At 39.4% G+C, this 23,912-nt stretch overlaps 1 protein-coding gene across 8 annotated transcripts in view; it reads right to left on the minus strand.

Annotated features, from left to right (window-relative positions):
* CACNA1C (calcium voltage-gated channel subunit alpha1 C) overlaps nucleotides 1–23,912 on the minus strand; it is a 440,223-nt gene that overhangs the window by 145,086 nt on the left and 271,225 nt on the right. For 6 of the 8 annotated variants that reach the window (XM_030480603.1, XM_030480597.1, XM_030480598.1 and 3 more), the window contains exons 8-9: nucleotides 8,546–8,649; nucleotides 1,445–1,617 (exon numbers count right to left, since the gene is read on the minus strand). In XM_030480603.1, coding sequence (XP_030336463.1) covers nucleotides 1,445–1,617; nucleotides 8,546–8,649 — 277 coding nt within the window. Of the gene's footprint in view, nucleotides 1–1,444; nucleotides 1,618–6,244; nucleotides 6,274–8,065; nucleotides 8,170–8,545; nucleotides 8,650–23,912 lie in introns of those variants that run through there. The other 2 variants (XM_030480605.1, XM_030480604.1) reach the window with 2 other exon arrangements.

Genomic DNA, 23,912 nt, shown 5'->3' on the forward strand with positions numbered 1-23,912 from the left:
ACCAGAGCCCACTATGGTAGTGGTTTTTTGGTTTTGTTTTCTTTCTTTTTTTTTTTTTTAACTATAGGGAATTCTCTCTACAAATTAATTTGGATCATCAGACATCATCTTCCATGTATTATATGCCTCAGAGCAGCAAATATTGGCCAAGAATAATAAATTAATTTTTGAATGATTACTGAGGTAATGAAGGTTATGAAGACACAAGCATAAAAATCAAAATCACTTGATTTGGGGAAACTCTGAGCAAGTCATCTTGGGGACTACTTCAAGTCCAGATATCTCAGTATCATGGGTATAACCTTATATTAATAAGGTTTTTTTTTTGGGGGGGGGGGGGTTTCTGAAAGAACTTCAATGTTCTGGCAGCAATGGGAAGTAGTGCTTACTCCCCAAAAGATCATGAGCATCTGATACATATCTTGCTTTACTCTGCAGGCACAATTTCCCATATCCAATTTTCTTACTAGAATATACGTTTCTGCTTCGATCATCTCATGGATTTTGCTTGTTTGGTAGGAAGGGTGATATCTGGGGAAATGTTTCATGTCTTCTCTTCCAAAATCAAACTAGGAAAATGACCATTTCCATAATGAAAGCAAAGAGTACAGGCAGTGTCCATTAACTGTGTAACTGTCTACAGGTTCCAAGTCTGACATTTCCCAAGTGCACGACCTGAAGTGATAACTGTTTCTGATAAGATGTTTCTGAAGTGTTACACAGTGTGTATTGGTAAAAGGAGGTGGAAGAAGAAAATTCAGTGGAGGTAATGAAATGTAGAGAATCACTGCTTTTTTCAAGCCCTTCCATCTTCAGGATTTCTAATAAGAAGAGATAGTTGGTGAATTCTCACTTTGCACAAACATCTTCTCAACTCCAGAACATAAGAATAAGAGGTAATTCCTTTACAAGAAATGTCTGAAAGCTTAATTCCTGCCTGGTAAAACCAAACACAATTCCACTGATTTCAATGGAGTTACAGATGGCCCACTTGCTGTACAGCAGGGTTTATTTGGCCCTTCTACCATATAGTAGCACTGCTTTGCCTAGAAACCTTTGCTTTCAAAGTAATTAACAGTGTGTAAAATGCCTGCAACTGCAGTCAAATAAATGAATAGGAGATATTTATATTTTAAAACTTATCTCAATAGTGGACTTTAACAGCAAGTATTGACCTTTTTTTTTTTTTTGTCAAATATCAGGAACTTATGTCAGTATCACAGACAAGAAACAGGATCTGCAGAACAGTATCAATTATTGTACACGTATTTCTCCCTCCCACAGTTTCCAACAGGCATTAAACTGGAATAATGTACAAACATAGTGAGAGTCTCAGGAAGAACCTGTTCTTCCTTATAACCCATGTCAGCACTACAACAGGTGGGAACAGGCTCTCTTGCTAAAAGCACAGAGGGGGAGAGACAGACAGAAGAAAATTGCTTACTGTTTCGAGGCTTCTCCTCATCCATGCCTTCATCTTCATTTTCTGGGTCAATATCTTCTGCCTGAGTTATCCAGTCTAAGTATCCCTTCAAATCCTCTTCTAGTTGTTGTTTTTCCCGTAACTTCTGGAAATCACCCCGAGCTTTAGCCTTCTCTCTTTCTTTGGAAAACTCCCTAGCAACAGGGAGGAAGGGGCAGGACACAGGTAGAGGGAAGGAAGAAATTGAAAAACAGTGTGTTAGATTGATTTCCACTAAAAAGTCTCCACATCCTGCGTAGCATACCCAGTTTTCTCTATTCTTTAAAGACAGACACATGAATGCAGTACCCTTGCTAGATACACATGTAAAACAGCTAGAGTGTCCACATTTTAACCAATGCTTAGGGAAAGAGGTACACCTGGTTTTAATCCTTTCATTCTCAACATTTGATTGACAATTCAAATAAAACACATATGTAACATTTATGTACAATACCATACACTTTCTAATATTCTTCACCACTTGATATTCTCGAACAGTTATCCATAAATATCTATATGAATAATGGTTAATTTAATTCAATGACGAACTGCCTGACAATAATCTGACATCTGGAGAATGATATGGTGGCTCTAATTTTTAGCCAGGTTTCAATCTATCTTTAAGTTCTATATGTAATCACAACTAAATTGGGCTAATTGTAAGTGTAATTAACAGTACTCACAATTCTGTACACATTTAATTATGGGCAATTTCAACCACAGTCCTGAACAACATGTTTAAAAACTCAGACCTCAATGTTTTACTGCAGACTTTCAGTACTCAGGGCTATTATCTGACATGACTTATTTTTCAAATATCAACCTGGGTAGGCAAACATGATAAATTATGGGTAGACAAAACTAATAGATTCTACCAGAAAGTGAAGAAGGATAGACTTTGATAGTTTTATGAAAGACCGCTACTGCGAATATAGGCTTAAAACACAGGGTATAAGAACAAGAATTTCATGCTGCTTAGTTATGAACCTGAGTGCTTGCTTTGGCTTCTTTTTGGCTGTGATGCTCTTTCTTCCTCTCTTCCAGAGACACCCATACTGCATTATTTTTTTTCTAGAAATACTGACCTACCTTTCTTTAGAGACTCTTCTGTGGTTCTAATCAAGGTTTTCATGCTCGTATTTGAAAAAGTAAGCTCAATGATTGTGAAAAGTGCTGGACCAAAAGTACTTAAGTATTAAGTCTTTTATCTGCTGAAGCAGATCACCATATAAGGCACACACAGCAGATAACATGGCCCACTGTTTCTAGAAATGAGAGGTAAAGTCATTCTTTCCAATGCATTATCCATTGCCATTGCTGATAATGGTCAGCAACAAATGAATAAAAAAAAAATAAATGTTCACCTAATATTTTTCTTAGGTTTGCTCCTGAAAAAACAAATAGAAAACATAACAATTGGTTTGGTGGAACAATATTAGGATGATGAAAATGTATCCCAAAATGTTAATGAGTGCCATGTGAAGTGTCCTCAAGCAACTGAGATAGACATGAGTTTCTAACAGTGATGGTGAAGTTTTTTCCTCCTGTCTGGTCTAAAACCCACTGAAAAATTTTCATTGACTTCACAGGCCTTGTATCATGTTTCAATATTATGAACTGTGCACAAAATCAGCAATGCAGCAGAACAAAAGTAGGATGATGCCTTCACTTCAATCCAAAGAATGTGACAAAGTATGCCTGTGCAAACTTCACCTCTGGCACATGGCTGAGGGCTCAGCCCATCCCCACGGGACTGCAATAATGAAGGTGGAAATGAGGAAGAGAATTGTTGAATCACAGTCAACCCTGGGACCAAACTTAGCCACAAGGCAGAATCAGTTATCGCGAGCATGGCAAGGATGAAAAAAACCCAATTTTTCTCATGCTGGGGTGATATTTTACTATTTAAAATCTAAAACAAACAACCCCCGAACAATAAGGTCAGCTTGGACAGGGTTTTGAGCAACTTGGTCTAGTGAAAGGTGTCCCTGCCCATGGCAAGGGGTTGGAACTGGATATCTTTAAGGTCCCTTCCAACCCAAACCATTTTGTGATTCTAAGATTCTATAAATAATAACAAAAACTCCACAAAGAATTTTAGAAAAATTCAGTCTATAGCAGTTATATTTTCTGCTTCAATAACATCTTTCCTCTGGGTCTGACACAGTGCCACATCCAAATTAATAAATTAACTCTTTCAAAAAAAGAGGACTGAAGAAAGTTTTTATTACTAAGCCTATTTGATAAATCAAATCCCAGTATTTCAATTGTTGACTCCTAAACTGGTGTTTTACAGCCTAAGACAAACGGATCCAATTTTAAAAGGGGCTGAGCTTTCAGCTCCAAGGGAGAACTATTTATTTTTGCATGGATATAACTTGCAATGGGCTGTTATAAAAACAAAAGTGGAAAACATCACAGAACAGCCCAGCTTACAGAAACTGCAATTCCTACTGTGCACTGAAGTGGATTGTTTGTTAGATGCACCTAAGCTGCATGACTACTTGGGTCTTTTCAGTCTCCTTTTACCGTCTCTCTCAAATGGGACTCAGGCTGAGGGGAGAGCTGACTAAATCAATGGGAGATTTTAGCATGCTGTCTTTACACTGACCATCTGCATAGGAGTGAATTTGCTACCTAGCTTTTTAATGGCAAAACTGAAAATACTGTGATTGCCTAGTCTAAACGATCTGCAATTGCATGTCTCTTTCCTTTGTACAATGTATGATACTCCATATCTCAGAAGACTCTCCAAAGAAGACAACTTATTTAAATTACATTAATTTCTATGCTTTACTAACATTAAACCATTGAGAACAGTTGTCTCAGGAAATTGCTAATGCAATTCAAACCACCTCCCATGTGGAATGCTAGCCTGTACTCAGGCAAACGTACTTCACAATCAAGAATTACTATTAATGATAATTTATTATCTCATGTGAAATGAGTTGGTGACCTCAGCCCAGTTCCTATTGCAGGCAGGTGTGAACATTGTATCTGCCACCATCACAGCTGGCAATAAATGGTCATTGTTTGCAGTTTCAGCAGGGAGGCCAAGGACCAAGTAAGCTTTCTGATGAAGTGCCATCTTGAGTCTGGAGGTGGCCTTCTCAAAAAATATTGTGATATCATGTCAGGATTAGGTTGACAAAGGCTTGCAGAACTACTGAGCAATCTGTCTTTTTTTCAGTGAACAAGAGAACATCAGTTTAAGAGTCAGTGAATCTGGTTGTTTTTACCAGAATTCAGTTTGCTTCACTTCTCCCAGAAATTATAAGATACATCTGCCAATGGGAATACCAAAAAGCAGAGCATTCTGGAGAGATGGTTTTTTTTGTGTGAGGTTAGAGTGGGTCAATATCATAAATCTGAACACCCAGCTCTTTATACCGTGCTGTTCCAGAAGAAAATTTCTCCTGCCCATCCTAATGATGGAATATAAGTAATTCTTGTCTATATCTGATTTCAATATGATTTCTCACATTTAGAGGAATGAAAGAAAGTGAGCAAACCAGCAGAATTCTAGCAGTTCAAGACTCTTGCTTACTAATAAAGGTGTAGCACAAGGCTTCAAGCCTCATCCACCCTGAGAAGTACACCAAGGAATGGGAAAGGTTAGAAGAGGGGACAGAAGACTAGGGAAAAGTCCTGAAAGGTCACAAAACACTGCTCCAGAAGGAACTAAAACCGTAGCCAGCCTCTCATTCACTCTGACCTCTTCCTTGGCAGTAAGAACATCAAAAGCAGCCAACCGCGTTTTCCAGGATCCTCTTAAAGCAGAAGAAACAGCTGTCCTCTAGCCCTTCACTTGCCTTAGGCAACTGCTTATTTGGCCTGTGCCCTGGGATTCGGATCACTGCTAGACAAAATATAAAAGAAATGTGAATCTATATGCTTAGGTGTGCAGCCTTTTTTTTTTTCTCACTAATTGACTGAAACATAACACACATGCGATCAAGAGACCTCTACGAGGGGCTTCACTGCTCACAGCAATGATGTGGAATCCTTCTGCCTGGGCTTGGGGAGATCTACTGTGTGTTCTGCTGACTGGATATTTCCTTTGGAATACATGAATTTTATATTATGCTCAGTCAAGAGAGGAAGAGGATTATAGCTCCACACATGAATACTCGGTCATACTGTTTAGCTTAGCATGTGTGACTAGTAAATTTACCAGAAGGACCATGAACGGATGACATACCTGAGAAAAAACAAATTACGAATGAGTTCAAATGAGTTCTTTAAGCAGAGCAGAACTCAGCATTTGATTTCACAGGTTCAATCAAGGTGTCTTTGTGAGTACAATTAATTACACTTACGTATTCAGACGTGATTACAAAAACTAAGTTAATCTGTCATTGACGAAGCCTACCTACATGACATGCTTGGTGAAGTTCCTGAAATAGATAAATAGGAAGAAATCAGAGATGCCTAGAATGGATATAAAAAGATGCCTGGGAACGCTGCTTTCTATCTAACATAGGACAGGTGGATCATCTACATAGGTCAGACTAATAGTAATAGCAAGTCTAATAAAAAGCTGAATCTGCAAAGTGAACACACTTTGCAACTCAGCAGAGTTCAGAACTGCTTTAGAAAGTTAATTGTTTAAGAACTGCTTATTCAGCCCAAAGAAAATTTAGAACATTTCTCCCATAATTTCTGTGTTTTTTTTCATGGAAGCAAACTCTTTTTACTTTTTCTCCAGTTGGGAAAATTGTTGCAGAAACAGTGCAGCTGTCATAACACTGTGAACACAGTCAGAAAAGAGTGACTCACATCTTAAACAAGGTGAATTTCATCTTTGATTTCAGTTCTCTCTACAGATTGTTTCCATCTCTTACCACTAACTGTGGTGGTCTACCTGCAGTATGTCAGGAGGTGGAAGATCCAGGCCCCAAAACTTTCTTGAGTTGAAAAACGAGAGAGAGGAAATTCAATTTTCAATTACGTACAGAGACAAATCCAAGTGTAGGTAAATTGAATCAGCAGTGCTCCAACGGTATGCACTCCTCAGGGCTGGGCTCACAGGCACTGTTTATCCGATCAGATACTATATAATATTCAACCACTGTCTTATATGGTCTTTGAGTGCACCTCTGATACAACAGATCATTTTTCCTCTGTCAGCTGGTTATCATCCTCCACTACTGCCGACATCCTTACCCACTGATCAGAGTATCCACTGGGAGAAATGCTTTAAAATTGTACCCAGAGTATCACTCTCCAGACTATTCAAAACCAGACTATTGTCTGATATTTTTTTTTTTTTCCCCCCACTCCCATTATTGCTTGGAAACCCTTCTCTTTGCAGCAGCTGTCTTAACAGCATATCTCCTTCAGCGGAGTAATGAAGATAGTAGTAATACCTCCTGTAGATCTGCTATTACCTGTCTCTTTGCAGGATGGCCAATGGTGGATCATCTTCTCCAGTCCCACTACTGCCCTTCCTATGTTGTTGGCCCAAGTACTGAGGGCATAATTTTTGTGAGGCATCAAGTCCTCTTTCCTGCTCAGAGATCATTTTCCCTCTCTTATGATCAAAAGACAAGGTACTTCAGGGCTGCCCGTGCAGGCAGCAGGTACAGGCTCCGACCAAATTCATTTAGAGCTCATTAAAGGAGGCAGGATGTTGGAAACGAAGAAGAGGATGCATAAAAGTCCTCATACCATATTTATCCATGTACATAGAATGTCTGTAGGCACCCAGTCATGCCCAAATATGGAATTAGAGGCCTAATTCTAGGAGATCTTTTTATAAAAATGTTTGCTGGCTTGATTCCTCTAATTATGTGGCTCCCAAGGGGCAGTAAAATTTGTAACTACTGGGGGCAATATCAATTGTTTTTAATCAAAGCTACTAAACTGATGTTTTCCAGTGAGGGTTATACTGCAGAACTGAAATACAGCTAAATGTCTAGATGTCTTAGGAATGCTTAAACAGTAGAAGGACTTCTCCTGCTTCTCTGTTCATCCTTAGAAAAGGTCAGAGGGAAATTATCTTTTCTCCCTGCATCATGCTAGGCTTGTAACTGCACAATAGAGAAGATGTGCTTAATTGAAGAAGTAGTGTGTCCAAGACACTCTCTAGGGAAAACAGTCTCCCATTAGGCTGTGCTTTAGAAACACTAAACAATGTGAACATTCCTCGTGTGAGAAGATATAATTTGGCAGGAATCTCATCCCACAAATATGAAGAGATTTGTCTCATGCTCTCATTCCTCCTTCAGTCCCACTGATTCTTCCAGAAATTTTACTATAATCCCCTTCTATGGTGAATGCTGTGCTTCACCCACAGGAGAGCATAGCATTGTCCTCTTCCCACAGAGTACAGGTGGAGGTTTTAGGTAGAGGAACATGTTACAGGCAAAGAGTTGTCTTGTATCCCTTCCATTTAGCCAAATGACTCCTTCCATTGCCAGTAGGAATGCAAAATACTGGCCGGTATTTTGCTACTGGCGCAGCAGTAGCCTAGGCCTTCTATTAAGGTTCCTGAGATCAACCCACCACTGCCCGTTGTTTTGGTAATCAGAGAGTAGGAATAGAAATACAAATTAAAAAAAATAAACAATAATAAAACATTTTCCTCGTACTGCTTACCCGCTAAGTACACCGAGAACCAAGTTAAGTACAAAAAATGACCCTATGATGATTAGTGTAACAAAATAGATCCAGGGCCAGTCCCTTCCTATGGCATCATTGACCTGGAAGAGTGGAATGATAATTAGTGAGACAAGCTCAGATTCTGAGCACTGCAAGGCTCCAGCCAAAGAGATCCCAAGTCACCAGCAGTTAAGATTTTCAATAGCCAGCTTTCTGGAAATTTATGACAGGTTGACATTAGTGATTTTGAATGCTCTGAGACTGAATTTCTTTGCCAGAGAATAACACCTCTTTTGTTACCTGTATTGTTATTTGCAATGTTTGAACATTTTGTCAAAATATTTGAGAGCTGATGTGAAGCTTCCTTGGATTCAGATTTTTAATCCCTCTGAAAGAATCCTGGTGACAGGGAAGAGCCCTTATTATGGAGTCTTGCCCTGTAGCATTGGAAAAAGGACACCAAAACTGTCAGCTTACCCGCTCAACACACCAAGAACCAGATTTAGAACGAAAAAGGATCCAAAGATGACCAGACTGACAAAATACACCCATGGTAACTCATAGCCCATAGCGTCCTGCATCTGGAAAGATGAAGGAAAGTTAGAAGACAGAGAGGGAAAGCAGAAATGATTAGGCAAAGGAACAGATGGAAAGGTTTGTAAACAGAGCCTGTGGTTGGTTTACACATAATCATAGCATGTGTTTCTGTATGTTCTCTCTGATGTGACCCCTCCTTTGATTGCTTTTTTCCTCTAGCTGTTTCCTTACACACAGTGATTAATATAGACTGAGATATAACCGCGTGCCATACTGGCACTTCCTTAGACTTAGGACTATCACTTTCTGGAGTTTACTTACAACACCACAAGGGTCCATCCGATGATTTCTAAACTTCTAACCACTGCACATTCATATGACTATTTACTGCCAGTGAAACTATTGCTAGTTTTTTCTAAGCATGGCTACAGTGTGTTGTCAGATCATGTTTACTTCCCATGTACCTCAGAGAAAGCATGTGGTAACTGTGGGCACATTTCCCTGACAATGCTCTGGTAATCTTCACAGTTTACCACAGTGAGGGCAGTAGCAGTATGCTTTTGAGGAAGGACCTTTCAAGGCTCACCGTATTCTAACCTGGTCAAGCGCTTTCTAAAGCCTTCTCACAACCTTTATCTCTTTAAAGGATGAATCTGTCGTTCAAAATTTGATTCCTACACAACTGAATACTCAGAGAATTTGAGACTGCAAACTGAATGACATGAGCATAGGTCTGGCTTTTACAGTACTACAAGCATCTGCAAATGAATCAGGCAGACTACTGCTTTAATGCCAGAATCTGTACTATGTGTAAAGCAAATCTATCACATAATAAGATACTGCATATATTCTAAAAGTATCTGCACATAGACACAATTTAACTTGAAGTCTTCTTCAAAGTTCAAAATTTTGGAAAGCTGCTGGATACCTTAATAGAATCTCACTTGCATGACGGTATCAAAATATCAGAGTCCTTTCTTTCTTACTTTTCATAAACACTTATCTCCTGAGCCAGACATAGCATCATTAAAGAAGCAGATGGTGGTTAACGTTTTCAGGAGCACTAAAATGATTGATGAATGTAAATTGCAGACTTGCAAGTACCTAAAGGCATAAAGCATCCTAGGTTCCTTTGTTTTCCATGCTTTTGAAAATTTTTATCTTATGTTGTCCTCTCCTCCACAACCTAAGCATTTGTTGTGATCACAGAAGAAATATTTTTCCATATATGGGCACTGAGACACACTTCAGGGAAGGCGATCTGACTCAAGATTTGTAACAACTCAGGAAAGGAATTTCAGACCTTCAGTAAGACAAGGCAAGAAAGTAACACTAATATAATCAGTTCTTTGTGGATGAAAGCCCATTATCCATTTTTCTTTCAAAGTACAGTCACTAAAGTCCTTGTCTGGCAAGAGTCCACAGTCAATGGGCTGGTCCAGAAGTCTCTCTCAGGGCTCCTTCAACTGCAACTGAAGTAGACTCACTAAAAAATAAACTCAAAATCTGCCTGTGTGAAAACAGTTCATCAGGTCTTTCCTCAGGATTAATATGTTTGGTGATCAGAAGAAAGTACCTGAACATCTAACATTCCCAAAGCATATTAACCAGCTTCCCTTTTAACACTTTTGTTCAGTTAGTTTACAAATAATACTAATTATTCTTTATGTTTGCAAACCACACTTCATCCCACATGGCGAAAAAGTAGACACCTCTGGTGTGAAACACACCAGTGCTTTAGAGAGAACAAAACATCATGGCATATAAAGATGGAAGCAAACATTCACCTGAAATCACAGTGGAAAAATCAGGCAGGCAAAATGTAGCTGCCAAAGCTGGAATTAAGTAAAGAAATGAGACTTAGTATTCTCTCCCTTCTACAAAGAACATGGCTATAAAGCAATCCACACAAACAATGAGTATGGATGATTTTGAAAAACTGCCATAAGAATTTACCAATGCAGGCACAATGATGACTCCACTTCCCTCTAATTAGGATAGATGGTGATAAAAAAGCCTCATTTGTCTGGCATTTATCTTTAGACAGGTTTTTTCTTTTTGTCAGCTGGGAAAGTTAGCTGGAAAAGTAAAACTTAAAGCTGGGGCACAAGTGAATCCTAAATAGCAAACATCGGGGTGCTGGGTACAGAATTCAGGTGCACGTCAGGGTGCCTTTTGTGTACTCTGGCATGCAGAAATTTCCAGATGGCAAGAAGCTTCCATTGTGGCCTGATAAAGTATAGGATCAGCGTATAGTGTACTCTGGTTATTCCCAATGCCTTCACAATTGCATAACAATCGCACCAGCCAGCACCAGCACAAATTAATTCTGAAAAATAGACCCGCATTCTGGTACAGCAGAGTATTTGGGACTTCTCAGACTGAACATTTAGGAGGTCAGCTTTTCATCTCCTTTTTATTGCCCAGTTGTATACGTAACAGAGAAGCTGAGAGGCAGAGACCGTGATAGCTTCTCAAGTGTGGAGAAACCATCAGTATTTGGCAGTCTGTCTCTCTGTTGCTGTACTCCCTATGTTTGGTATGTTTGGTGCTCTCACATCTCATTTTCTTTAGTAGGAGTTGAGATTATTCTATACATTGTGGGACTGAGCCACAGATGACAGAAATGTATATGTTGATATAACATTAGGTATTTGGTAAACTATGATTAAAACCCCATTTGATAAAGAGATGATACACTGTGAGCTTACTATTTGCTCTTGGAAAACATCTGCAGGAGAAACGCAGAAACACGGGCTGCTTGGCAGAAGTTTGGGGGGGGGGAAGAGATAGACTTACTCAGAACAGTAACAGAAATATATCAACATTTAAGAAACATTAAATTCTTATCTGAGATTGTATCTTTCCAAATACTTGGAAATGTTTCCCCCAAAATGGAAGTATCCTAGAAGCCTAGGGTAGACTGTTCTCAACAGCACAATGCTCCCATACAGTTATCAGTAAAAACCTTGCACCTGTGTTCGAGTGAAACTGCTTCCTGGAAACTTATCATAATTCTGCAAATATGTAGCTATTAATCATGTGTGTATGAATACACATGTCCTGTTGACTGCAGCTGGAGGCTTTCATGTCAAGTGTAACTTCGGTGGTAGAGCTGTTTTTATCTAATTATGCTGTTGAAGTGGAGAAACTACAGAAGGTCATGACAAGATCAGAAGGAGTGTTACCACTTGTACACTACTGAGTGCAGAAAATAAGGTCTGCAAAATATATTTTGCATTCTTGTCTACAGTGAACAGAAAATGGCTTGGTTACCTCTCTAGGAAGGACAGTACAACTCAGGGCACATAGTTCATCTCTCTGGTCACTGAGTGCATTTCTTCTTCCTGAGTGTTTACTATTAACCATATGAACCCCAACAGACAAGGTGGATTATCTTCTAGATTTACAGTTCTGAACAAAGACTATCAGCCAGTGTAGGTCTGAATTATAATATTCTAGCTACACTAGTCAAGGTGATTGCAACCTGATTAAGCACATATAGTACAATTGTTAGGTCAGCTGGAAGCACAGCATTGGTGGGAATCTGCAAATCGTCATTTAAAGAAATAATTCTGCTTTTTGAGTCAAACTGCCTGACCTTTCCCAGTTCACATCTCAACACCCATATCTCGCTACTCTCGAGGGTCAGAAAGTTGGTACATTTCTGAACATTAATGCATCATCTCTCAGAAACCTCAGAGATAACGATTTTAGATCCCTTCTCATGATTTGCTACATACCCTCTCTGGGTATAGGGACATCATTTTGACTCGCTATGCTTCAGCTTTCTAATCTGCAAAGTACAGCTACAGGTTGGGCAGAGAAGAGATTCAGAGCAGCCCTGCGGAGAAGGACTTGGGGGTGTTGGTTGATGAGAAGCTTAACATGAGCCAGCAGTGTGCACTCGCAGCCCAGAAAGCCAACCGTATCCTGGGCTGCATCAAAAGAAGCATGACCAGCAGGTCAAAGGAGGTGATCCTGCCCCTCTGCTCTGCTCTCGCAAGACCTCAGTTGGAGTTTTGTGTACAGTTCTGGTATCCTTAACATAAAAAGGACATGGAGCTGTTGGAGCAAGTCCAAAGGAGGGCCACGAGGATGATAAGGGGGCTGGAGCACTTCCCGTATAAAGACAGGCTGAGAAAGTTGGGGCTGTTCAGCCTGGAGAAGAGAAGGCTGCGTGGAGACCTCATAGCAGCCTTCCAGTATCTGAAGGGGGCCTGTAAGGATGATGGGGAGCGACTCTTCCTTAGGGACTGGAGTGGTAGGACAAGGGGCAATGGCTTCAAACTTAAACAGGTGAAGTTTAGATTAGATATAAGGAAAAAGTTCTTTACAGTGAGGGTGGTGAGGCACTGGAATGGGTTGCCCAAGGAAGTTGTGGATGCTTCATCCCTGGCGGAGTTCAAGGCCAGGTTGGATAGAGACTTGGGTGACATGGTTTAGTATGAGGTGCCCCTGCCCATAGCAGGGGGGTTGGAACTAGATGATCTTAAGGTCCTTTCCAACCCTAACTATTCTATGATTCTACGAAAATGGGATACAACCCTGCCTCACTGGGTACTGTCAATGAAACCACTCAGCATCATGACTAAAAGAGGGTATTTCAGCATATTTGAGGTCTGATGGACCTTGTGTACTGGGGAAGAGCTTTTCCTTTGCCAAGAATCCTTAACTGTTACCATGACTATGGCATTTCAACATCCAGTTGAAGGCTTATCTCTCAATGATACAAATAATGTCCTAGAAACGACACCAGGATTTTTAATTCTGTAGCTTGCTGATCACAATTAGAACCAGTAGTTTCAGTAAGGGCCAAGGAATAAAAGTCTATTTATCTCTACAAATAGACCTCTGTGCCTACGCCTTCTGGTTCTTCAGAAGACACAGGTGAAAATGATACTGGTAAAGCCACAGGAGATATGCATGCTTTACTTGTTTAGAAGATTGAGTTTTGTTTTTCCCCAGGGATAATAGTCTGGCACATTTTGCAAGTATCTCATTTATTACACAGGCATCATAGTTCAAAGAAAATATCACAGGCATATCATCTATTAAAATGATGGCTGAGCATGACCAAGCACATAGTCAGGTCTTTCAGTCACTTAATGGAAGGGGTAGACACAATTCACTGAATTCTGCTGACTTTACAGTTCACACACCTACACCCTGACACTTTGTACCAAATGTCTTTCATAAACGACTGAAAGTTAGAGGAAAAGTTTAATGCACCACAAAAGGGCAGCTGTCACTGAAAAGCAGCAAGCTGAACTGAAAAAAAAGTCAAGTCTGTTTTGTTTAGTGCACAGTACTGGAGAGCTGCAGCTTAATGGCAAATAAGTTAGCTAGGACACCAGGGCTACAAGTCCTATTTCTTGAATAAATTGCTAATTGATTTCTAACGACTGTGGAATGTTATGATAGTCTTTCTCAAACATAGGTCAAGTGCTTCAAGTATTCTATAATGAAGTGTATAACCTTTCACAGAATAACAATAATCAAGAGAAGGACAAGTACTCAATAAAATTAAAGGGCAGTAAATTTGGAAATTTTGTGTAGAAATGCTATTTTATGCAGCCTGTCTGTGGAATTCACTGCCTCAGGAAATGATCTAGCCAAATGTAATGGTTATGGCCAACAGCAAGATCTCTAGTTTGAATCAAGTCTTTCTTGTAACAATATAAAATTAGAGAATACTGGGAGCAGGAGATATTAGAAAGAAAAGGTAACAATTGTCACTGAATATATCTTCCTGCTTGAAACCTTCATTTTGAAAACCATCTTTTTCAGGAAAAGTACCTTCATAACATTAAGGATGTGTAGAAGTGATTTCCTCAGCTTAGACCAAAGATTAAATGGTAGCCTACTGGCAGGTATGGCTCCGTGCATACATAAAGGGCCATGCATATACTAATGTGAGATTTAGATATTTATCACTGATCAATTACAAAGTAAAAAGGTTTGGATTAAAACATAAATTTTCCTTTTCCACTCCCTAGTTCCTTCTCTTCCCATGAATACCTGGGTGAATATATTTCATTTACATATATGCTAATGGAACTACTACTTTAAACTCAGCTTAAACAACACTAGAAATACTTCTTATAGGATGACTGTTTTGCACTGTGAGCGAAAAATGTTTGCCTCCCCATTTTTTAGTCAGAACTCAGGTACAAAAACAACTGAAATAAACAGAGGATAGAACTCTTATTATTTTCTTTGGTTTCCATTATATCTTTATGCTGCTTTCATAATAGTTTAAACTTTGCTTTGTCTCTGAAACTTCGCAGATTGACTAAAATGCTGTGCATTCATATAGTCAGTGAACAAAATAGATCTCACGAAATCAGTGTAACACTTCAGAAGTGACTAAGATGGAGTGAATTTCCCAAAAGGTGCCTGGATAAATTTGTCCAGTGAAGAAGCAACCCTTTGAAAGATTTATTTTTCTACCTTTCCTCATGCTAGATGTATTACAACAGCAAAACCAGCTAATGAACAAAATATTCATCTGAAATGAGAAAAAGGATATTGCTGGCAGTTCCCAAGAACATCCAACTAACAACTGTAACTGGCAATAGCATGATTTCTGAGGCTACTCTGCAAACAAAAAATATTTGTTCAATCAAACATTCTCTTCTGGTTGACTTCTCAACTGCTCAGCTGATTTAGGCTTAAGAACACCTTGGCTCTGCAGTACTTGCAGTCTTTGCCTTGAAAGCTCTTGCTTTCAAGTCAGAGCAGGCAGAGGACTTGTGATGTGAAGATTTGACTCCTTGCCTTCTCTCAACTTCTTCTCTGGGGAGAAAGAACACATCTGACAACTGCCTTTTTAGCAGTCATGCTCTTAAATAACTTACAGGTAATTAATTGGACTATTAAGATTGTGACACAGGCCAACCCCTAAATGTGCAAAAAAATTTAGTATTGTTGGCTAGCTCTGGTAACAAAGCCTGCACATGGTATTTTTTTCTGATCTCTAAACAGTACACTTACGTTATACTGGTTTCTTTTTTATGTAATAATTGTGATAAATATATTAATTATGCATTTTACAACTTATTGTAAGCCCCACTGGTCTTAATATTGGTTTTAACAAGGAAATTACTCATTGTTATTCACAATTTCTAATTTTTCCGCAGAACTATAAATGCTTAAAAGAAGCCCAGAAAGATTTCAATGAGGTATAACAGAATTAAAGCTACAGTAAGAAGGGATACAGTACTAAAATTGACTTTCTATGTATGTTAGGCTCCATAGGCACTTTTTCCAACCCCTGGGGCAAACTATGGGATTACTTATTTAGCACTAGAATCCTACACATCCTGAATCTGCTGATTTGTTTGGAGTTTGAATGGTGTGAGGCTGCTGCACATCATGTCCATAAAGACATGAAAAAAGCACTTTTTTAATTGAGAAATTCCTGCCTGGTCTCCACATACACCTCAAGTAAGTCTATACACAGCACGTATCCATCTGACTTCACCATTCACTGAAGAAGCAAGAAAGAATCCTATTTCTTATTACCCAGTGTATATTCTTAAAAAGCTGGATTTAGACTTAGTGCATTATTATCCCAAGGATGAAGATTCCACTTTGTAGATCCTTCAACATTTAAATTCTAATTAGTTGTCTTCACTTGGTTGGTTTTTAATCTAGTACTCATGTAGGTGCAAAATTTATGGCATATGAATAATTTCATTGAAGTTAATGGTCAATAATTTCATTGAAGTCAATCATCATTATTGTTACCAGCAGAAATGAAGTGATACGCATAAGTGCTTTGCTTGAATGGGATGGGGCACAGGACTGGGAGAAATGTATAAGGAGCTCATTTTATGAAATTCCCTGAGAAAAAAAACAGAAGTTTAACGTACATGGTGACTAAAAAATGATACAAAGATTTAAGCATTTCAGTCTAGACATTCTAGTGCATCATCAGAAGTATCATTATTAATCTTATCAACCTGAAATACTCTTTCAGCCTTCCTGAGTCTTTAACACAGGTGATAAGGAGTGGGAAGTTAAGGTCTCAGAGCTGACTCAAGGCAAAAGAACAGAGATGGGGTAAAAAAATACAAAACTGCAAACCTTGTAATAAGCAAAAATACAAAAACTAAAATAAAACAGACTTACTTTTATGGACTTAAAAACAATGGAGTAAAATTGCTTCTGAATGGCTTATAACATAAGCAAAGGACTCCAGATGCCTTTGCTATTATTCTGGATAGAATCTTTCTAAGCATCAACATCCTAATAGTCTTAAATTTGACTCCAAGACACAGTTGCTCCTCATGACTGTTCTGAAATACTCTGCATTTTGTAGCTGGCACTATTAAATGGATGTAAAGGAGAGACTGGAGAGTTCAACCCGGCTTCAGTCTGAAATGGTGATTCTCAAAGAAAGGAGCAGCACTTGATCAGTTGCTCCTGTTAAAAACTGTTTGACAACTACATTTCTTTTATTTTGAAATAGTGAAGGAGAAGGCAAATCTTAAGATCAGTTGTTCTCTCCAAGCACTTATTTTTAAGGATCTTCTTACTGCGTTACCTCAATTAAGGCATTTTATAAATTCCACATGTGCATTCTATATGGATATACAGTCATCTATAACCCTTTTTTTTTTTTCCAGAATGTCTTCAGGAGAAAGGCAAGACAGAGCTGGATGAAGTTCACAGGGCATCATGAACCAGGGCAGAGGATCCTCCAGACAGGTTATTCTGCTATACAGTTACTGTAGGATCAAAGCAAATAGTGTAGGCAAATTCATCATACGTAGGCAGTGGGAAGAATAATAAAATTCCTATGTGTACCTTGGTTCCTCAGTTGTTCTGTATGCTCTGCAGTGATGGAAAGAGCAAACTAAAATTCCACTCTGAGCTAGAAATATTGGCAATTTGTACAGAACTCTCTGCAGGAGCTAAATGGAGCCATTAACTGAGAAAGGACTGCCTTGATGAGGACAACAGAAGCCATCAAGGGAAGAGATTAATTTGTAACAGAGAACCCCTGGAAAGAATCAAAGAAACTGCAGCAGTGTGAGTCCAGAAGAGAGAAGAGGAAAGGGGCAGACAGATCTAAGAAAAATGGGAGTCTGCAGAGATTTCTTCTTCAGCCCTGCAGACAAAGACTATGTTGAATCTGCTGTAGATGTTCTCACCCAAATACACCTGTTCTAATCCAGGTGAACTGTTTATTCTAGAAAAACTTTGGGTATAGCTATAGTTCATTGCTATGCTGCCTGATCTCCCTGACAAAAAGGTGAAGTCTCCACAACGGACCAAGCTTCCCATGCAGCACGATAGATAAGTGAAAGCAATGCTGGGCTCAACCTCAGAAGCATGAGAGCACACACTCCTGCAGAACATACACCTTGACTAGCTTGGATTTCTTGGGGAGACTGTGTAAAAGCAGGAGTCCTGCAGAAGAGCCCTACCACGTTGCTGCAACCTGTGCAAAAGCAAGGTGAGAGCAGAGATGTAGAAGCACTGCCTTACAACCATGTCAGCTGCTTGATGGCAAAGTGAAAACACGTAAAATAGCTGTTTGAGCTTCTCTGAAATTATGCAATCACAGCAGAATGCCATTTTGCTGTTATATGAATTCCCTTCAATGAAGAACACATAAAAGATATGAAGCAAACTGTATTTGCTTTTTGTTGTATACAGTGTGCGGGAAGTGTATTGTTACCAGTAGAATTTGCCAAGCTTATTTCTTTTAACAGCACTGAGTCATATTTTCATCACTCAAATACTGGCCCCACCTTTTCAAGGATATGCACATTTTCTCAGCTGGGAAAGACTGTATAAAGTCTGAGGTACATAGAAAAAAAACCAAATTTCAACCACCTTTCAGCCCCAGATTACTGATACTGTATGCGGACACCGAATACTTCCACTGTGTTCTTTAGCCCCCAGTACATAATCACTGGAGTCAACAACATTATTTCATTCTTTAGTATCTATATGGATATTTTAGCTGTTTTCAGGGTGGGTGCACACTGTTTTTTGTAGTCAGCTGTTCTTTAAAAGATTGAGCTATTACAGGGATTATAAGGTCTCTGTCTGAGAATGGGAATAGAATTAAAACTTGCATCCAAATACCAGCAGGTCAAAATGTCTGTGACACACAATGATTGAGCTGAACTGTTCTTCCACTGCAAGCTATTTCTGTTGAAAATGCTTACTGATCCCAGACTTCTACACCACTGTAATTTGTGCTTGCTGGAGGGACAGGAGGGCAATGTTAACTTGGTTGTGTTTACTTCTGTCTTAATTAAATCTGTAATTTTAAATGGCCTTCACACAAGCTTACCGTACAACTTCAACTAATGGCAAAGGCCACTAGCATTTGATTTCAAAATAGAGGAAAAAGATTTAGACTCTCCCTTGACTTAAAGAGAACAGCACTGGTACCGGGTTTTGTTTTCACAAAGTTGCAACTTTTATTAGCACTAGGAATGTTCCAAAGGGACATGGATTACCATGGCAAATCAACTATCTGACAAAATCTCAGCATGCTATATTTTGTTTGTGCAAGTACTATGGGGAAATTCCTACAGTCAACTTCACTAGGGGAGGGAAAACAGAAATTATCAGGAAGCTACCATTTACACCTCCTCCCATCCCACCTGTACTCCTTGTGCTTTCTTGTGGGACTTATTTATTTTTCTATGAAAGGTGGAGGGGGCTATGTATGTCTGCAGCATGTTTGGCAATACAGGGATTCTGAACTCCTACTGAAAACGTTAGTTACACAGTGAGAATTCCTTACATTAAGGACAAATTCTGAGCTCAAATAAGCCTCCTGCTTTGCCACCTCACTCTCTTTCTCCAGGTGTAATATGTAGAAGAAAAAAAAAAAATTTTTTCAATTCAGTTTAGCATAGAACATGTTACCCAAAAGTGAAATATTGAAATTCATGTATTGCCAAGTGATACAGGAACTCACATTCTAGAGTGTGCTGGAACTGCTGCACTTTGAGGATGTAAATAATTCTCTCTAAACTATTCCCTCAAAAGACTTTTGTTGTTGTTGTTTGGTTGGGTTTTTTTCCCTAGTGGTGGCTCAGGTCACTCCTAAAGACAGTAGGTCCAGACTGAGCAGAGCTTCAGGACTTTCACAAACATAGCTTGTAGTTTAGTATGCCAGGCCCTTGCTCTTAATCCATTCTGCTTGTTGATATAGGTTGCTGACAGGCCATTTTGCTTACCTCTTCCCTACTCAACAGCTAACATCAATAGTGACATTACTTTTGCGTTCACTTAGAGGAGATTCACATCATTGATCCACCCGCAGTGTTCTGCCAAAGTCAGGACCCTATACGGGTAAGAGCACTCATTAAGGCACTCCATTCTCTCATGTGACTGAGTACATGAGTTACCTTGTTGGGTGAATTTGCAATTTACAGAAATGGCATGTAGTGACCTCCAAAAATTATTTGGACTTGTGTGACTTAATCAGGATTTGAATTCAGGCCTCCAGAGGCAAAAGTCAGAGAGCTTTACGTGAGTTGCCTTGTTCCCATGTAACTGTATAGCTTTTTTCCCCTTTAAAAGTGCTTTGAAAAAGTCATCCAAAAGCCCAAAGGCTATTTAGCCACAGGGCTGATAGTTCTTTCATTATAGCTATTGCAGCAGTTCCATCTCTTACTGCTGCTCAGTTATTTAAAAACCTTTTCATCTTTTAAAGGCTTTGGAAATTCACTCCAAAAGAATAAAGTGCTGATTTCAAGCATGAAAATATCCCCTAGGATGGTGGGTTTCCAAATCTAAAGATTTCATTTCATCTTAGAATTCCGGGCTATCCCTTCCTGGCTCTGCTTATTTTGTATTTACATTTGCACGGCTGATTATCCAGAAAGGATTTTCTGCCTGTTTTACTGTCCTGCTGTTTTATAACTGCTTCTATTTATCTCAATGCAGACTGATAGCAAATTCTACCACAAGTATATTAGAACAGCACTGATTGCTGCATGCACAGGAATACACAAGCACATACTGTTCATTGATTTACATAGTCAATTAAGTCCTTAAAAATAAAGATAATGAAAAGCAGTACTGTAAGCTGTAGATAATCACTACCTTCTTTATTAAGTGGAGGCATGACTGTCAATTCTTTTTTTACACTTGATCACTATCTAACCCCGTTTCCTTTGTAGCCAGTTTCCGATCTATGATATTCCTAGAAATAAGTTCTACATTTTAGATTATGAATCCAGCTTTCATCTGTGAAATCACTCCCAAAATTCTCAAATAAAATATACAGTATCTAGAACTAAACCTTAATCTGATACACACACTAGCCACTCACAGATATTGTATGAGCATTAGAGGTTCATTGGAGAAATTACTTTCAAAGAGCCTGAATGAGGTGCAACTGCCTTATTGGCAGACAAGATCACCCCTTCTCTTTTTCTGGTGAGTTTTATCAGCAACATCAAGTAGGCAAGATCAGCATTATGTCCAGGACTGATTTAATCTAGATATGCTTTAAAAATCCACAGTATGGGTGTTCTGCGGTAAATATTCCTCTGACTGAGTCCTAAGCTCTTCATTTTCTACTTCTGGTCACTTTAGGGAGATGTGACCAATACTGGTCTTAGGCCTCCAGTTTAGATGCAGTTCAGAGGATTGGAGTTAGAAGGAAACAGTTCTAGAGGAGGCCATGGGTGCAGCTAAACTATACACTTATGATATATAACCACCAATCCTACCGAGTCCTTAAGTCCCATTCAGGCAGAAATCCCACTCAAATCAATGAATAAAGCCAGTATTAGCAGACTGATGCTCTTTGAAGGCAGGAAAGACTTTTATTCACAGTAAGATTGGTGAGGGTTTAGTGGCATTGCCCTTTGTCTTGAAAACAAGATATTGAAACAAATTAAACTCAAAATAAACGTGAATTTTACAAAAAGTTCTAAAGCCACCACTTGCATTCTGACCTTGGGCATATGCCCCTGTCTTTTTCTTTCCTAGGGTCTAGATAATGAAACTAAGTCTCTTATTTGTGAATTTGTCTGGTGCCTATCGGTCCAAACTTAACAACTCTGAAGACAGTTGTTTCAGAAGGTAATGATTTTCAGTTTTTGAAAAACTGGTAGTAAGGCCCAAGCAGTGCACCCATAGAGGCACTCAAAATCCCAAGTCATATAGGATGACCTAGCTCAGTAGCTAAGCTCTTAATTTTATAGCTTTGGGATAGAAGATTAAAGATTAAAGACAAGAAAGGTCTCTGTGGTGATTAGACAGCAGCAATTAGGAAATAGCCTAAGAAAGAACAGAAGAAGAAAGAATAGAGAAAGGGCAACAGAAAGACAGGGCTATTAAAGAGGTCCTTCCCACGCAGGAGCACTGGGCAGAGGGTCTCCATTAACACCTCCCCGTAACCAACCCAAAGCAGCTTATTTTTAATGGAGAGTTTCTTTCCATGTGGAGGAAGAGGACTGAGAGGTCCAAAGTTGAGGTCTGAAGGGCTCAGGAAAACTTAATTTCACACAATAAGTGCCAATAGTGCATTGAACAAATGTTCAGCAGCAGGTTTTTTGTGGCAGGTGGCAACCAGCAAGTCACTGCTGTTACTCGTTTTCAAGGTAGCAGTACAGGCAACCATGACAGTTGCATGTGCAGTTGTTCATGAAGAAAAGGAAAACTGATTTAGGCCAGCATTTATGCAAATTAAGGGTGGACACTGCTTTTGCAGGTCATTAATGCTGTGCCCCTTCAGTGCTCTCAACTATAGGCCCTCTCCCCTTACCCACCACTGTTAACAGATGGAGAAGAAATAACATCTGCAATTGCAGAGATGGGTTGCTCATACTTGCGTGCATATTCTTTGTAAATTTTTCACATCCATACAAAGCCCTGCCAAAAAGATGATTAAAAAACCTCAACTCCACAACAATAAAAGCCCAACATTTTCTTGGAGGGGTGGGGGCGGATGGGGAATAAACACCATGGAAACATGTAGACAGATATATTCTTAGAATCAGATCATTCTCTTGTGTGGAAAGCCTTACTAATTCAAGCCTAAGTGCTGCAAGAATAAAGGGTTAGAAGGAAAAACACAGCTGGCAAAAATTGGGGGTTGCAGCTCTGCGTTTAATGTCTTCCACTTTGTGGCAGTATCTCTGTATGCCTCACATCATTTTCCTCACTGGCTGCAACAGACTGTGGGGAGATGAGAAAAGCCCACAAGATATGTCAATGCCGTCAGCAAAATTAATTATGTGTTGTCCAGTTTGTACTGTTTTGATTTCATGAAGGGTGACTGTAAGCTCCAGTTTCAAGCTCATTTAGTGACTCTTGGAAGTATGATCTCAGAGATTCAGAGATGGAAGAATCTTTCTGAACAGCTTGTTTAACCCGCTGCACTTATATACGTTACTCTATGCTGCCTTTGGGGATGTGATGCTTCCGAATGTTTCCACTGATTCAATCTCACTACATCGTGACTCTCATTGCATTGTGGTGGCTCTGCCATACCGTTTTAGACTACTAAAACGTTTTCTTGTCTAGGAGCTGAGAAGCCCACCAAGGACTGTTCGGTTAAATTTGAGGGAGTCAACTTCTCATGTGCCAGTTCAGGCATCTCTTCCAGGGATAGGTTAGTGCCCTGGATCTCATCCAGACCTGGCTTTGGTCCATCTATAATTATACCACACTCTTTAGTTTACAGTTAAAGCCTTGAGGTAAACTGTCCCTGGACGCACTGCGTGTTATTTTCAGAGACTCAATCAAGTATTCTGAAGTGTGGTCCAAATGACATGGGACAAAGCCAATACTCCACAAATTATGTCAGGCTCATGGCTGCTCATTATTAATAACCTATTAATAATCAAGCACATAAATCATGTAGAATTACTCAATCCTAGAATTCAAGCTGCAATGGGCAAACTGTATGCAGTACATTTCAGGACCAGGTTCTCCACCACCCAGCAATGTGAATAACCCAATATAACAAAGTATGGATGTGTTTTGCACCTGCTCTGCACTCTTTTTTCCTTTATATATATAACAGCTTAGATGCAGGGGAGTGGAGAGACCAGGTACATAAAACTGAGGCTGCAGTGGGCAGATGTGCATGCAGTGTCACAGGGCTTCAGCTGCAGAAAGCACATTTCACATCAAGATGAAAGCCTTCCTAGAGAAAGGGCACTGTCCGAACTGTATTTAACTCAGAAGCAAAGTGTCCCCTGAAGGACAGTAACAAACTGATTAAAAATAATTAAAAAGAAGCCCCATTAGAGAAGGTTGAAAGAACTGAATCTGCTCAGATTAGAAAAAGATTAAGGGAAGGCAATAATGT

Source organism: Strigops habroptila, chromosome 3 (genome assembly GCF_004027225.2).
Source record: "Strigops habroptila isolate Jane chromosome 3, bStrHab1.2.pri, whole genome shotgun sequence".
NCBI lineage: Eukaryota > Metazoa > Chordata > Aves > Psittaciformes > Psittacidae > Strigops > Strigops habroptila.